We start from the raw sequence: 16,258 nt of genomic DNA, 5'->3' as shown, positions 1-16,258 counted from the left end.
TTAACAATGGAGTAATCTGCTGCCCTTAAATGTCCTATAACGGCCCTGGAACCTATGAATTCTATTAGGAATACCACCCAGGCCAGAAGGGTTTACTCGGTCCTATAATAAGGTATACTGGGATCAGCTAATGCCCCATTTCCTGAAAGCTTTCAACTCTCTAGCCTCCGGGGGACCTTTTCTCTCCGGACTCCCTCAGAGCTCACATCTCTGTTATCCCTAAAGAAGGGAAGGATCCTTCAGTATGTCAGAGCTATTAGACCTATTTTCCTGTTAAATTGATTTACTCCCGGCCTTCCGCATCGGTGCAGGTGAACGGGTTTATCTCGGAGCGTTTGGCAATTACTAATAGTACAAGGCAGGGGTGGCCCCTGATCTTTATCATTTCCCTAGAACCGCTTCTTTGCCATATCCGTGTTTCCAGGGAGAGCCAGGGGATGCTGATAGCAGGTACTGAACAGAAAGTCGCTGCTTTTGCAGATAATCTTATCTAATTTTATACATTGATGCGGCTGTATAAAATAATCTAAACACTGCTTAATACTAAAATGCATCAATACAAAGGCAAATAAATAAAATAAATGTTCACTGAATGAAACAGAGTTTCCGTAAAGTACCCCTACAATACCTCCCATGGGTAGCATTGCCAGGGCATCACCCAGATAGGGCACACCCGATTTTGCAGGCAACCTTGTGGGTCTGGGGGAAGTACCTTCCACACAAGAATATATCACCCATGCCCAGCCCCTGATTCCTGTCATGGGCAACCCGGCCTTCCCTCCAGGCATGGAAGGCAGAAGATACCGGAGGTAGGGAGGGAGAATTGGCTTGAGAGGGTTTTGCATTTTGTGTCAGGAGACCCCTGGGTCTCACAGGCAGATCTGAGGGATGTTTCACTGCCTTTTCAGCTGGATTTCTGGAAAGCGGCCCAGCTCTTACATTTTTTAAAAAGCCCAATCTCACACAGTAGCCTTTAATAGACAAGTCCCAGATTTTAAACGGGTCTTTATGGGAAAATTGGGTAGGAGACACGCACTGTCTCGCATATACTCCCTAATGAGGCCCCAGAAGGCTCTACCCAGGTTTTTCTGTGGGCCTTGGGAGAAGGGAACTAAACATGCAGCCTACTCCCTCACAGAGAGAACAAGTGATAACCCTTGCTCAAAATGGGTCAATCAATAGTGGCCTCCAGGAAGTGGGGTATAAGGTATTACCAAGGTGGTATAGAACCTCAGACAAGATGCATGCTTTTTTCTCTTCAGACTCAGAGTTGTGTTGGGATTGTGGTAGAGACGGGTACCATGCTGCATGTATTTTGGGCCTGCGGGGCCCTTTGAGCCTTTTGGTTGGGAGTCGGGGATTTGCCAAAAGATGGTGGTCAGATATATCCCAGACAACCCGGCCTTCTTTCTTTTACATTTGCACGACTGGCCACAGAAATCCTATAACTGCTCTGTGGTGAAGCTATGGAAGAAATCTACCCCTCCCACTTTGGGCCTGTGGATCCGTGAGGTCAATGAGATCAAAAATATGGAAGACCTTACTGCTGAGATCCATGATAGAAAGGAGAAGTTTCTTGAGACTTGGCCCTCCTGGATAATGTTCCAGGAGACAGCAGAGCACAAAAGAATTGTTGGGCATTCATGGAGATTTCTAGGGCCACAAGATCAGTATTTAGGTATCGAGTTTCTCAGTTTACTGCAAATGTACCTGGGATTGTGTTTAAAGATGTATATTTTCTGCAATTGCTATGACAACTAGTATTAAGTGTATATTTGTTTTGGGATGGGAGTCAATGTATTGCCTCTTCAGTTACCGTTTCAACATACAATGTATTATTTACATCTGATTGTTTTTTGTTTTTTTTGTGTACCTTGCATATCTGTTTACTTGAAAATGAATAAAAATAAAGTGTTTAAAAAAAAAAAAAGTGTCATGAAGTGTTCTATGGTAAGGTGTTCTGTAGTCCAGTATGGAAGAACTGGTCAGAAACAACTTCTTGTGATTTCAATACAACAGAGGCAGCATTCTTAGCGCACTACAGGACGCCACTTGATTTCTGGCAGATCAGCAGGTGCTTTTCTGTACTGGCATCTTCTTACATAAAATGAGGAAATTAGGGTATTGGAACGATTTTAGGATTTTGGCCAGACAAATTTTTGAAAGTGAACTTAAAGTAAAAAGGGATTGCTATTGCTGACTTTTTTTAAAGGCTCTAGGTTTGGTATCCTTATCCTAATCTTGCCACCTATATTCAAAGACCTTTAGGTCTTAGCTTTTACTTCTTATGCCTTTTTCTGGCCAGTAGCTGGAGAATGACAACCTTGGAGTCTACACCTATAAAAATAATTTTTGTTGGAGGCTTTAGAAATGATCTGGTGCTTCTGGATATAGAAAAGCATGCAACGTCCTCACAGGTTTCTTCTATCCTCAGTTGGGATAATGGTGCCTCTGCTGCACTGAAATTCCAAGCACTGTTGTCAGTCCTGCCTGCTGACTACAGAACTCCTCCTGTTACAGCCCCATTCTACAGTATATATACATTGTTTTCCAACAAAACAATGGTCAATTATTACTCCAGTTAGGTATAAAAGCTTCAGATCAATGCAGCACATTCTTATATATTTTTTTTTTATTGCCAACAGTGTATAAACCTCATCTTCCCTGAACAGGGTCTGCTGCTTCTAATGTTCTATTCCAAAGTGAAACTGTACCAGAGGCTCCTGTTTGTAATGTAAACATGATCTGGGCACTGTAAAGCAGCTGATCACTTTTACCAAGCAAAAGGAAAAACCTTCAGCAAACTTGCATACATAGGAACCCAAGCATTCAAGTTATGCAAATTCACAACACATATTTAGTACTACTGTGTGTGCAGAAAAGGGTGAATAATATGGTCCTTATTTATGGTTCCCTTTAAACCCATGAGCTTTAAATGTTTGTAAAGAGTTGGCATTGGACAAATATAAGTATTGCAGCTCTTTACAGTTTTATGGACACGTGCCATATTTGGTAGGGGTGTTTGATTGCTTTAGTGTAATGCTAGCCATACCAGGAACCAGTTAAATTTAAACCTTTGCAATGAGAATCATCTTTACCAAGCTTAGAGGTTTGGAAGGTCTCGATCTTCTCAGTCGCCTCATCCTGAAAAGGCGCCATTGTCTGCGCTGTACAAACAAGCCTGAGGATAGATTTTGGTATACAAACACATGAAGTCATGTCTCACAGCGAGCATTGTATGTCAGGCCGGAATCCTGAGTGAAAGAGAGGTGAGGTAACCAAGGTAGCCTAAAGAAGTCCTCTATATTACCTGCTGAGGAGTTCAGCATCTGCCAGCGTATGTAAATTCGTATAAATGTTACCTTGAGCTTCTCTAAATTTACTTAGATTTATCCAGAATTCTGTTTTTAAATGTATGCAATCTCTGTAAAAATTTAATGACACTTAGCCCTCATTATCCAGTGTATGTTGGATTGATGCACCAAAGGTAAAAAATAACTTTAAATCTGTCCAAGGATATTAAGTTAAATTGTGCAGGTATAAACTTATACTTAACTTTTTTTTCACCTTTTTTTTTATCTTGTAGCGGGGAAGGATTTAAGATATTGATTGTGATGCATTTTTGTATGCTGCAAAAAAATCCAACATGAGGAAAAATGAACACGCTAGATTGAACAAGAATAAACATGAGGAAAAATGAACACGCTAGATAAAATGAACAACACAAGATTTTGGTGTGAAAAGGACCCATAGGAAACAACTGTTTTTGTGGTGTCCTTTCCTTGTGATAGCTTTCATGAACACAGCCCAACACAAATGGTATGGAGGACATACATAATTTTCCTCTTTTAGCTTGTCTGTACTTACCTGTAACCTATAGATTCTGGAGAACAACGACAAAGCCATCTTATTGACCTACTTGTTGGGTTCAGTAGAGGAGTAAAGACTGTTTTACTTGGTAATATAAATCATGTATTCCTTTAGTAAATCAACTCCAATGTGTTCAGTGCATGGGGTCATACATCACAGTTGTCACGTTTTCCTTGGAGAGTTAAAAAATTACTTATTCATTTAAGTTAATTTGCCTTTCTGCAGTTGTCTGCCTGTAATCTTGTTTAATTTAGGGATGGCCAAGGTAAAAAAAAAAAAAAGTGCAGTGCACCGCAAAAAAGCTAATTTATGGTTCTTGCGATTAGGCTGAATGTAAACAATGCAATAATATCTGCAGTCTCTTCCAAGCAAGCAAAGGTCCAGACAAAAACCAAAAATAAGGTACCCGAATCTCTCCCGAATATGAGATGAAGGGACTGACTGGTTTGAGCTCAAATGGTTCATAGGCTAGGTTGTTCTTGCAGTTTTTGAGAAATCTGTCCTACTGTGGGTAGAACACTGTTCACAAGCCTTTCTGAAATCAATGCATTGTGAGCAAGGCCTCTTGTGTTTTGGGTCGTGTTGGCATTTTAAGACTTGCAGAACCCAGTGCTTGGTTTGAATAAATAGCACAAACAAATGAACAAATGTATTTAGCTGGAAAGGTGGTTTTGCTACATTCATGCTGTTAGAGCTGAGTTATTCCCTCATTTCATGCTGCCATTGTCCCTTGCTTTGTCTAACGTACTGTCATCCCTTTTTTTTTTTTTTTTTTTTTTTTTTTTTTTTACAGATGAGCAGCAGGCCCTGGATTCCATCATGCAGGATCTTGTTGTCTTACATAAGGCCAGCAGACCCTCCTTACCTCTGCATGAATCCAGTGGCTCCAAATCCACCTCGCCCAAGAAGCAGGTAAGTGATCTATCAATTTCACCCTTTGTAAAATTTAGGTTAGTCTCCCAATTTGCACCATCATTTTGTTGCATGTCCTCTTTAGATTAGGGGAGAGGAAATCAGTTGGTTATACTTTTATTCGATTAATGACTTTTTGCAATCAGTAGGTTTTACTTTAGTGTCCCCCCTACCCTCCTTTTCCCCAAAAAACACAAGAAATTTAAATAAATNGTGCACCGCAAAAAAGCTAATTTATGGTTCTTGCGATTAGGCTGAATGTAAACAATGCAATAATATCTGCAGTCTCTTCCAAGCAAGCAAAGGTCCAGACAAAAACCAAAAATAAGGTACCCGAATCTCTCCCGAATATGAGATGAAGGGACTGACTGGTTTGAGCTCAAATGGTTCATAGGCTAGGTTGTTCTTGCAGTTTTTGAGAAATCTGTCCTACTGTGGGTAGAACACTGTTCACAAGCCTTTCTGAAATCAATGCATTGTGAGCAAGGCCTCTTGTGTTTTGGGTCGTGTTGGCATTTTAAGACTTGCAGAACCCAGTGCTTGGTTTGAATAAATAGCACAAACAAATGAACAAATGTATTTAGCTGGAAAGGTGGTTTTGCTACATTCATGCTGTTAGAGCTGAGTTATTCCCTCATTTCATGCTGCCATTGTCCCTTGCTTTGTCTAACGTACTGTCGGTAATTTTTTTTTTTTTTTTTTTTTTTTTTTATTGTAGAATGATGTTCGTGTTAAATTTGAACATCGTGGAGAGAAAAGGTAGGATGGCTCTGAGCTTAATGCTATGATTATATGGGAAAATTTTAGTTGCTTATGATCTAGTGATTACATTTTTACTGGTGGGCAGTTGCTTATGCACAGTCAGGGGTACTTACAGTGAGCGTTAGTACTTATCAGTGCCAGTCCCTGTACATTTCCAGCTCCTGCACATTCCACGAACGAGAAAACAAATGCCTGGTATGAGTTGTGATTACATGCCTGTCCCATAGGAACAAAGGTCACTTCATATCTCGCATTGTGTGCAGGAACAGCGTCATTAATGCTTTTTAGATATTTCAGTCCCTCAACAAATGGCAAGATTGATCTTCCAAAACCATGGTCAGTCCTATGCAGGTGACATCTTCCTGTGTTATGATCATCCAGCACACCATGTTTTTGTTTTTTTCCTCTTTTGGTTCCTTTATGTTATATACTTCCATTTTGTCCACTTTAATTACCGAAAGCGGGTGTATAGCATGAAGCAGAATTTAGGACCTTGCTAAAATAAATATACTTTTTGTATTTTTTGACATTATCTGACTTACCTGACCTTGTATTTTTCCCATCTGGCTGACAATAAGTAATCTACATAGATCTTGGGTCATGTACTTTTTACAGGCAAGACAAGGCATCTGGTTCATTTACCTGGTACACTCTCTGCTTCCCATTGCTACTCCTTCACTATCCCAGTTGTTGGGAGCAAAGATAGGACACTTTCTGCAAGTCCTGACTCTGTGCTTATATAGCTTTGTGGATGCTCTAACCCTATTTAACATTGCTTGGTGCCTCAGTAATCATTCCCCTAGCACCACCAAGCAGAAGCCACTCATATTTTTTTTTTTTCTCACACTGGCATGGGGAACGAAGGTAAAGAGTTTGCCTCTAATGTCTTTTTTTTTCAACCTGACTAACTATGTAACTATCTAGGGAAGACCACGTTTAAGAATGGGCAAATCATTGGTTCATTTGAGTATTTTATCTCGGAGCACGGTTATTCAGTTATCAATTTCAGCCCAGCATCATCATTTTACCTTTCCAGTTCCTGACCTTTTGATGTAGAACAAAGCATGTTTTATCTCTGAAATAAACCAGACCTAATGCAATGACTTGATGTTGTTTTTTTTTTTTTTTTTTTTTTTTTTCAGGATTCTGCAGTTTCCCCGGCCACTTCTGCTGGAAGATCTTTATACGAAGGCCAAAGTGGCCTTTGGGCAGTGCATGGATCTTCATTACAGTAATAATGAGGTAAATGCATTTATTATGTTTCAAAATGGTCAAGCTTCTTTTCCTAATACCTAGAAGAATAAAAATAGACTAATGTTGTTAATTCAGCACAATGTTACAGTTTAATTATAACACCGCAGAAGGTGCTTTCAGCACATATAATAAGTGTGATCTAATGTAAGCACCCTTGCTCTCAATCTAAAACCTTTTTTACTTTTACCCTATACTGTCTATTCCTGTTTACCCTCAGCAGCTGAATGTCAGGAAGGAAAGGCAAGTGTACTCTGGGGTGGGGGGGTCTTAAACTAGAATGACAGACTTCCAGCACCAACACTGGCGAATAAAATCAATTTTCTCTTTTATCATTAAATGATAGGAACACAGTGATAAAAAAGATCAACCTTTGAGGTTTTGCTTTGCTTCATGTCATTGGTGGGAAAAAAAATCCCAGTACTGGTTTTTCTTAAAAGTTCAGCTTGGTAATAAAATTGTGTAGTATAACCCTGATGGTAACTAGCTATGAAGTGAGTAGTTTAATCTTATTTATCACCTTGAGTAAGCAACAGGCAGCATACAGAAACTGGCAGCATCTTTGTTTTCCATGGCACCTGGCCAGCACAGAAAATCTTTTACCAGCCTGTGAGTTACCCATAAAGAAGCTCCAAAACCACTGGAGGTTTATATTTCCCTCCCATTTTGAGCCACAGTTAACCTAAAAAAGAGCCTTCATGTGCAGACATTATGAATCCAGGCTTAGTTTTTAGGAAGGCACATGCACTTGGCAAAAGCAAACCAACTCACAACATTGGCACTTAAAAAGTTATTGTCCAGTGTCTGGTTTACTTCATTCATGAAATTCAAGTATATTTTAATTGCTCAGCATACAAGAATCAACCTTGTCTTGTAGAGTGCTGTAACAACTCTTGTTTAGTATGAGCATATGACAATAGTAAAATATGGAGTCTGGGTACCTTGGATATTATTTCAAAGTCCAAATATTAATAAAAGATCACCATGTCATTCTGGATAGGATCTCTTAATCAGTAATGAAATTTCACATGTATTGCTGGCAACACCTTGCTTCTGTGTGTTTCTGCAAACTAGTCATTACAAACTTCAGTCCAATCTATTGCAAAGTCCTTTGCCTATCCTATGAGGAATCGGCACATTTACGGATGCCATTTATAGCCTAAAAAAGAGACCAATATTAGGAAAAATAAATCTACATTTTAAATACTGACAAGTTATATGTCCTATATTTGTTGCCTGTCTACCTACTGTTATATGTCAGCACAGTGATGATTCAGATGAGTTGTCAAATGAAAAGCTTGGAAACTTGCTATTGATAAGAAACTGAAAAAGCAAATGGCAGTGTCACTTTTTTTTTGCCTGCAGTGTGTAAATTACAACACTAAGCTAAATTAGGGCTTGTGTAAACTGGACTTTTGTTCATGTTATGCATTTTGATGCATTGTAGTATGAATGCATTAAAATCTATCTGTACCACTGTACATGAATCCTCAGAAATTCTTATGGCCATTAAAACAGTTTTGCAAATATGAAATTCAGCATTTGGTTTGAATGCTATGAAACCTAATCTCAGGTTGTACTAATCCATTTTTAAAGAGATTTGCAATTGGCTAGTACTGTTCACCTAACTAATGACGGCAGGTTTATCTCAGTTTTTCAATATGGATGCGTGGTCCAGCAACCTAATATGCTCTGTGAATTCTATTCTAATAGTCTAATATGAGGATTATTCGCCTGGCAATATCTATAGTTTAGATTTAGTGACATAGCTGTATTTAGTTACCCAATGAACCAATGTAGTCTACCTATATACATCATTAAAATACATCATATAATTCATGCTTCCAATTCACTGATTGGATCATTGAGATCATAAGGATATTGTGGGAGCAGATTGTGTTGCTGAACTACTTTTTGTAGTTAACGCTGTCGCTTCTGAAGTAAGTCAGTCCAATATGATTGCTGCATAATTAGATGTTTTACTGCTATTGGTGCTGCCACAGGGAATGAAAACGGATGTTTTCTACTAAAGCAAGCATGATATATGGGGAAAAATATATTTTGGATGCACTACCATTTCACAAAAAAAGAACTGAGGAGTGCTAAGGTTACATGAACTTGGACTTTAAATGTTTCATGTGAACGTGACTGAAGGCATTTTTTTTCCTTTGAGAGCAATGAATCTTTGTTGTGACTAATATAGATGAAAAACTCAGTTGGGTATATGTTATATATATTATTTTAATTATATTATATATATTTTAATTCAGACTAACTTGTGGTCTGTGTTTGTCTTTGCAGCTGGTGATACCATTGAAGACACAAGATGACCTGGACAAAGCTGTCGAATTGCTGGACAGAAGTACTCACATGAAGAGCCTTAAAATTCTACTAGTTTCCCATGTACATAGTCAGGTATGACTCTAAAGCCAGGTTTTTACCTATAGTAATAGTATAAAAAAAAAACCTTCTTGCACTGTAAAACTGTAGTAAGGATTAAAACACGTTGCTGCCATTACTAATAATGTTACTAGTCTGTCATACCTTTTCCAAAATGACGCAATCTATTTTATATTTGAGTTAAATATTAACCCATTCTCCCCTCCCCAAATCCCGTGCACATTGCTACCTACCTTGAGGAAAAATAAACTAAAACTAAATTGAGGAAAAATAATCTGTTGCCCATTGCCCGTGGGTGGCTGCCAGTTTAACATTGCACTGGTTCCCCCTGCCAGCCGATTCCTGACAGTCCGCTTTAACTGACATCACTGTTGCAGGCTCCTATTCTGAATCTTAAGAGGATCCTTGCTGCTAGATTGTCAGTAGAAAGTGTCCATATCTCAGCCTTCAGAACTTCTTGCAAGATACTTGCAGAAACAGGATATGTTCAACCTGCTGTGTACAAAGTGGTTGAGAATGAGAGGTCACAAACGGAGCATCAGCCCAAGATGTGAAAAAGCCCAAACCAATTTTATTTATACTAGGTTGCGTCAAACAGGCTGGGTGTTTTGGTAGCCAGTACACTCCCATTCATCAGCGCTTATAGAAAAAACAAATTGAAGGCTTAGTGAACAGGACTGACATTTTGTTCAATGGTAAATTTAGCGTAAATGGTCACCCAAATTTTTTAGGCTTCAATAGTTCTAGATCTGATTTACTCTCTGGAAACCCTGTAAGGGGGGAACCCTTGCTTTAGTAGAGCAGCCTGACTTGAGCTTGATGACCTGTTATGCTTTTTTCATAACCTTAGATTAATACATTTTAAAGACCCAGCACCTCTTGGTTTAGACTTTTGGATGTACAGAATGATGATAGGGTCACTTTAACAATTCTCTTTTGCCTTGTTAAATTCCTGTGTATAAGGTATATTGTAGTATAGACATTTTTATAGATTCCTCTATTTTGATTGTTTTTTTTTATATAGGCTCCCAGCTCATGTGACGTGGAGCACATGCCCTGCTTGGAGGATCTAGATAACACAGTATTTGGAGGAACGGAAAAGAAAGACAGGACTGCAATTCTTGGTAGGTACCATAACTTAATGAAACTGCAATAAGCCATAGATTCCCTGCTTAATTTGAAATGGGGACCCTGTAAGAGTGGAAGTAATAGCCTAGTAGACACAATTGTCTACTAGTTCAGTATGTTGCCTGCTTAGTCATTGGTCAATGAATGGTTAGGATTGCACTGAAAAGGCCCTACATGTCCTTTCCTGTCAAGGAAGTTGCTTAGCCCTTGAAAACATGTTTTCTTTGACAGCAATGTGCAAAAAAAAAAAAAAAAAAAAAAAATGAAGCCTTGGTGGCTCATATGGCAAAACCTCTATCTTTTGTGTGATTTTTGTTAGTAGAGATCTCACTGTGCATTTGTGAGATCAGCGGATATAGCCGCCTGAAGCCTCCTGGGATGCATGACGTAGGTAGAGAGCGTGCAGGAAGGTTTTGTACAGGTAGTCCCTGGGTTACATACAAGATAGGGACTGTAGGGTTGTTCCTCTCCACATATTAGGCAGCTTGTCAGTTACTGTATAAAATCCTCAATGTGAGTTAAACACAAAGCAAAAAAAACAAAAAAACATTATGAAGCCTAGGCATTTATTAACATCTGGAGCAAGCTGTGCTTTGATATGCAAAAAGAAACGACTACAGAGTCTCTTGGTCATTAAAGAGTTACAAGATGCTACAGATCAGCTCAACTCTTAAGGTCACCCACAACCTCAGCTGTGTTTAGCAAAAGATTTCGTCTGCAAATCATGCAAACTGCCCCTTCCAAGCCTCCATCCTGCACACGTGGGAACAGGGAAGCCCCGTTCGCATCTAGGAATTGTCCGTATGTCGGATGTCCTTACCCGAGGACTACCTGTATTTGTTTAAAAATGTTCACTGTTTTCTGCTATTTATAGGTACCAGGGATAGGAGTTCCCCCCCACCAGGATACATTCCAGATGAACTGCACCATGGTGTCCGAAATGGTTCCTTTACCAGCATTAACAGCGAAGGGGAGTTTATTCCAGAAAGCATGGACCAGGTAAACTTCTGATCCCAAACTTAAGCTCACCTGTATGATGGGCTAAACAAATCCCAAATCTATTTACTATTTGATGTACTAACTTGATAAAGTAAACCAGAAATGTTTCATCACCATTCCAAATCCTTCCATACACTGCAGCTAACTGTTGAAGGGTTTCAGCAAAAATAGCTATTGCTGTCAATGCAGGAACCTCTGAGCAGGAGCTGAATGACAAACTTATAGGCTTGTGAATCCAACCATTCCAGTGTTAGTCCCCACTACATCTTTCCAACCCCACTGTGGTGTAAGCAGGCACAGCCTACATGAGTGACACCTTGGCATTTAATGAATGTCACCCTCTTTTTACAGCATGCTGCATTAGGTGGAGTACACTGGCTGGATCAACAATTCTTTATGCAAGTTTGCTGGGAAAATAAGAGGAAGTGCAGATGGGCTTTTATTTATGTCCTGCAACACTTTTTAGTATTGGAGGTCCAAATTCAGCCCTACTTGTCAGTTCTATTTGTGAAAAAAAAATATTTGGGAGGTAATAATTCTGTAAGGCTATGCATGAAAAGTGCAGCACCATGATTGGTAGATGGAAGGCAGGGAGATGGATACAGATAGACTGGGGAAATAGACAAAACTCTTTACAAATATGTTGCATACAAAGTGGTCTACAAACTGAAGTCATCCCAGATGTATTAATTTATATAAAACTCCTCCTATCCTCTCTTGGAAACTATGTAAGACCCTCATTTTAACTTGTTGTCAATGTCCATAATTACATTTTATTACATTCTAATGGCTGCAAGACTTTTTTCATATGAGCAGTATTACAGTAGTTCAGGGACTGGAGCCAACTCCAAAGGGCAGAACATTTTAGGTTGTGAGAATTGAGAAATTGGAAGGAGCTGGTTTTGCAGTAGAACAGAGTAATACAGATAAAGGGTGATTGCTCCAACTTCACATGTACATTTAGAGCATTAGCGTGAAATGAGATATATTCTGCAACAAGATTTCATTAATCACATTAAAAGCTGATGGTGAAGTGATGATGTTGTATGTTAGGTATCCGTGTCATTATGCAGGGAAGAAAGTGGAGGTACTTGGACACAGTACAAGAGGTAGGTGTTAAAAGGTATTAAAAAAAAATAAAAATAAAGTGCCTTAGTCTACATACATATTTGTGTGATGCAGATATAATCCATACTCTGTAATAGGTTTTAAATCACAAATAATAAAAATACTGTTTATTTTTTAAAAGGCAAGAGAACTTCACATGCATTTTCTATTTATGATACAGATGTTGGACCCATTATCCTTGAGTAGTCCTGAAAACTCTGGCTCTGGCAGCTGCCCATCTCTTGACAGCCCTCTAGACGGGTAAGTGATTTTGATAGAAAAAATCTGTTTTAAAAAAAGATTTCTTTAATTTTGAGGTTAAGACTCAAACTGAAGCCTCTCTTCTGTCCTGTAACCTATAGTGAAAGCTACCACAAGTCCAGGATGCCCAGGGCTCAGAGCTACCCCGATAATTACCAAGAGTTCTCAGGTAAGGCTTTTACCTGATAGCAGTCTCTTTGCACAGTCACTAAAACAGTTTTCACATGAGATAGTTGCAAGGAAAAGGCCAGGTTAATGTTTATTGAATTTATCTGACTTCATTATGGTGTGAGGGGTTATATAATTTTTGAGCATAAAATGTAAGCTAAGAAAAACATGAAAATGTGATTTGAGTTGCATATGTGCTTTTTTTTCTGGACTTCAGACAAAACTCTAAAAAACATACTTATGTCAGCTATGGTATCTGCCAACAGATTTGCAACACTGTCCGGCCCCTTGTGTGAATAATACACCACTGCCAAATAGAATAACCAGTATCATAACACCTCTTAGTTCATTTGAGCTAAAGTAGTATTAATTTTATCAAAATCAACGCTACTCGTACCCTCTCCTTGGGCACCGCTTTTTCTGAAATCCTGGTGTGGTCAAGTGATGGTAGATAAATGATTTATTCACGATGTAGTAAAAACCTAATATGTTCATTTCCAACAATTAGAATACTGCAATATGCAGCACATGTTTGCTGTTTTGGGAGCAGCTGCCTTGGAGGGCAATCAGAGGAGTTGTTGGACTCCTATGCAGCTTGTGTGTGGAGAAGCATGAAGCTTTGAGTGGAACTGCACTCATAAAGGTGGTGACAGTAAATTTATAATGGACTCTGCAAGGCAGCATAGTCAACCAAAATAGAAATTCAGTGCAAAATTAGAAAGGAACCAGAGGCTCCAAAGCTAAAGGAGACACCACATTTTGTAAGTGCTAAACTGCAGTGCCTTAACATTTTTTTTTTTGAATGGACGGCTGAATTTAACTTGAAAGGATACTGTGGTGTCCTCCGATTGAACAATAAAGCAGGAACTCACTGATAAAACATCAACCCTATTCCTTATTGTGTTCTTGTCTGCATATGTGCTTTCAACAGAACCTGATCGTTCTCTCTCCCAAAGGGTCAACAGTAAAACCATATTTATTTTTATGATAGACACAAATTCTTACTATTGTGTGTCAAATCCTTGTTACCTATAATGTAACTTTTATTTTTATGCCCAAATGTTTTTTTAGAAAAATTACTGCATCTACACACACAAACGGCTAATATATTTGATTACTAAAGCAATGTGCTAACAATTTGCCTTCTGGTAATGAGAGCTTTATTGCTCAGTGACAGGCTGGGGATGTGCTAGATGTGTAGGTGTTTCTTAACTGCAGCAGTAAAGTGAAAAAAATCACCCCTTACCAGGCTGAAATAACGGTGTTATTCTTAGGACTGTTTGGATAGACCTATCTTTTGGCAGATAAAACGTCCCCACATACGTGTTTGCTAAAGTTCAGTTTTAATCATTAGGTTCATATTATCCTTTTTATTTACCCTTGCACTTTTTCCATTTTACAAAATTTTCCACTGGAAAGTATCTGTCACTAGTATCTGTCACAATGGTAATAAAGTATATCAATACAAAGTTGCAACATGTTGATTTTTTTTTTTTTTTAAACTCTCTAGCTTTATGGTTCAATTATATGTTTATGCTTGTTTTGTTTTTCTTTCTAGAATACGACATTCCAGTGTTTGAAAAATTTGGGAAAGGTGGCACTTACCCACGGAGATACCACGTTTCTTATCTTCACCAGGATTACAGTGATGGTAATGAAGCATTGTTCTTTCAACGTGTTCTTTATAGCCAGGGTACAACTGATATCCTAGAATGGCCTAAAAATGTCAGAATTCTGTTTTGGTGTAACCTTTTTTCCCCCAACATTAACCAGTGCATGCTCCTCAGTACTTGGAAGTACTAGGTATTTCCTTCAGTTACTTGGGGTAAAGAAACTTGGCATTGTCAAAAAAAATTGAGTCATTTATTGGATAACCCAAGAATGAACATGTGCTTTGAGTAAATTATTGTAACCTCCTAGGATGTAGGAAATCTAGTAGCTGGAAGCATTTGTTTAATATCCTGCACTGTCATATGTGCATTTTGTAATAATTTTGTTCAGCAGATAAAGTAGTTACTGCCTTGGGAATGACATGCTGACTAGCACAGTAGCTGAGCAGACTTAACTGGTGGTGTGCCCCACTCTGAAACAATAAAAAAATCAACATAAACTGCAAATGAAATTTTAAAAAAAGAATTAAAAAAGATATGCATGCTGCAGAGAAGGACCCTTGCTTTTTATGGGTAAGCAATGATCTTTTTGCAGAGGTCGACACCATACTGTTGTGAGTCAGAGATATAATTCTGCAGTCAGCAGATAGCGTGTGCTTTTCTGAGTAGAGAACTGCTTAAGACCACTGCTTTCACAAGGAGTCTGAGATTCTGCAAGCATGATGGCAGGGAATAAACCTTTTTTACACAGGATGTGGCCGCTGTAAGATTTTTCTCACTTTTTACTGTGATGGTTTTGATTGTATTTAGAGTATTTATTGGCTTTAAACACTACATTTTCAGTACACGACCTGCCTGACTGAATGGGAGCACAGAGCCTCTTGGGATACCCACCTCACGCATCCCAGGAAGTTGGTTTAATCCACTTTAAGAAAATGTATAAAGCTGTACCACCTTGAGAAATACTGAAAATCCTCCTTTTTTCCAGGCAGGAAAACCTTCCCGAGGGCTAGAAGAACCCAGGGTGCCAACTTCCGTTCTGCGGTCAGCTTTAGCCCCACTGATCATTCCCTGAGCACCAGCAGCGGAAGCAGTGTCTTTACTCCAGAATACGAAGACAGCCGCCTAAGACGACGAGGCAGTGACATTGACAATCCAACCTTGTCTGTAATGGATATTAGCCCACCCAGTCGATGTAAGTTCGCTTCTGGGTTCTTATATCCTTTGTAATTTGGATTCATGATATTGTTTCATACATACGCAATTAGAAACTGCAGTAAATATTGACTGTTTATATCATGCTTGTTTTTAGCCCCACGTGCTCCATCAAACTGGAGGCTTGGAAAACTTCTAGGACAGGGGGCCTTTGGCAGGGTGTACCTGTGCTATGACGCAGATACTGGCAGAGAACTGGCAGTGAAACAAGTCCAGTTTGATCCAGACAGTCCAGAGACGAGTAAGGTAAGATACTGAGCAAGAGTCAGCCCTTGGAATCTTCTAAATCAGACCGATAAAGTTTGATAACTTCTAGAGCTTTCAATGTCCTTACTATGATAATCAGTTAATAGTTGAAGAGCTGTATGGATTCCAATCCCTAGGCTGCTGTACTCTGCACCGGTTTACTCTGGGACTGATGTCATCTGCCTTAATGTTACTTGGCTGGGGATACACTGAGTTACAACAATTTTATATGTAACTATAGCCAGCATCTGCTGTGACTACAGTTATATTACAGGTTTCTGTATTTCTCGTTTTTTTTTTTTTTTTTATATAGCAGATTTTTGTTTTTT

At 38.9% G+C, this 16,258-nt stretch overlaps 1 protein-coding gene across 2 annotated transcripts in view; it reads left to right on the top strand.

Moving 5' to 3' along the window:
* The window catches only part of MAP3K2 (mitogen-activated protein kinase kinase kinase 2), a 37,020-nt gene that overhangs the window by 7,850 nt on the left and 12,912 nt on the right, over positions 1 to 16,258 (top strand). For both annotated transcript variants that reach the window (XR_011921690.1, XM_072417957.1), the window contains 11 exons: positions 4,664 to 4,782; positions 5,501 to 5,541; positions 6,687 to 6,786; positions 9,097 to 9,210; positions 10,220 to 10,319; positions 11,198 to 11,322; positions 12,611 to 12,690; positions 12,792 to 12,859; positions 14,417 to 14,509; positions 15,457 to 15,663; positions 15,781 to 15,929. Coding sequence is in view for 1 of the 2 variants with exons in the window: in XM_072417957.1 (XP_072274058.1) it covers positions 4,664 to 4,782; positions 5,501 to 5,541; positions 6,687 to 6,786; positions 9,097 to 9,210; positions 10,220 to 10,319; positions 11,198 to 11,322; positions 12,611 to 12,690; positions 12,792 to 12,859; positions 14,417 to 14,509; positions 15,457 to 15,663; positions 15,781 to 15,929 (1,196 nt within the window). In the remaining variant the exon portion in view is untranslated. The remainder of the gene's footprint in view (positions 1 to 4,663; positions 4,783 to 5,500; positions 5,542 to 6,686; positions 6,787 to 9,096; positions 9,211 to 10,219; positions 10,320 to 11,197; positions 11,323 to 12,610; positions 12,691 to 12,791; positions 12,860 to 14,416; positions 14,510 to 15,456; positions 15,664 to 15,780; positions 15,930 to 16,258) is intronic.

This window comes from Pyxicephalus adspersus, chromosome 7, assembly GCF_032062135.1.
Source record: "Pyxicephalus adspersus chromosome 7, UCB_Pads_2.0, whole genome shotgun sequence".
In the NCBI taxonomy this organism is placed as follows: domain Eukaryota; kingdom Metazoa; phylum Chordata; class Amphibia; order Anura; family Pyxicephalidae; genus Pyxicephalus; species Pyxicephalus adspersus.
Note: the sequence above shows the minus strand (reverse complement) of the source record. Positions and strands in the feature narration are given on the sequence as shown.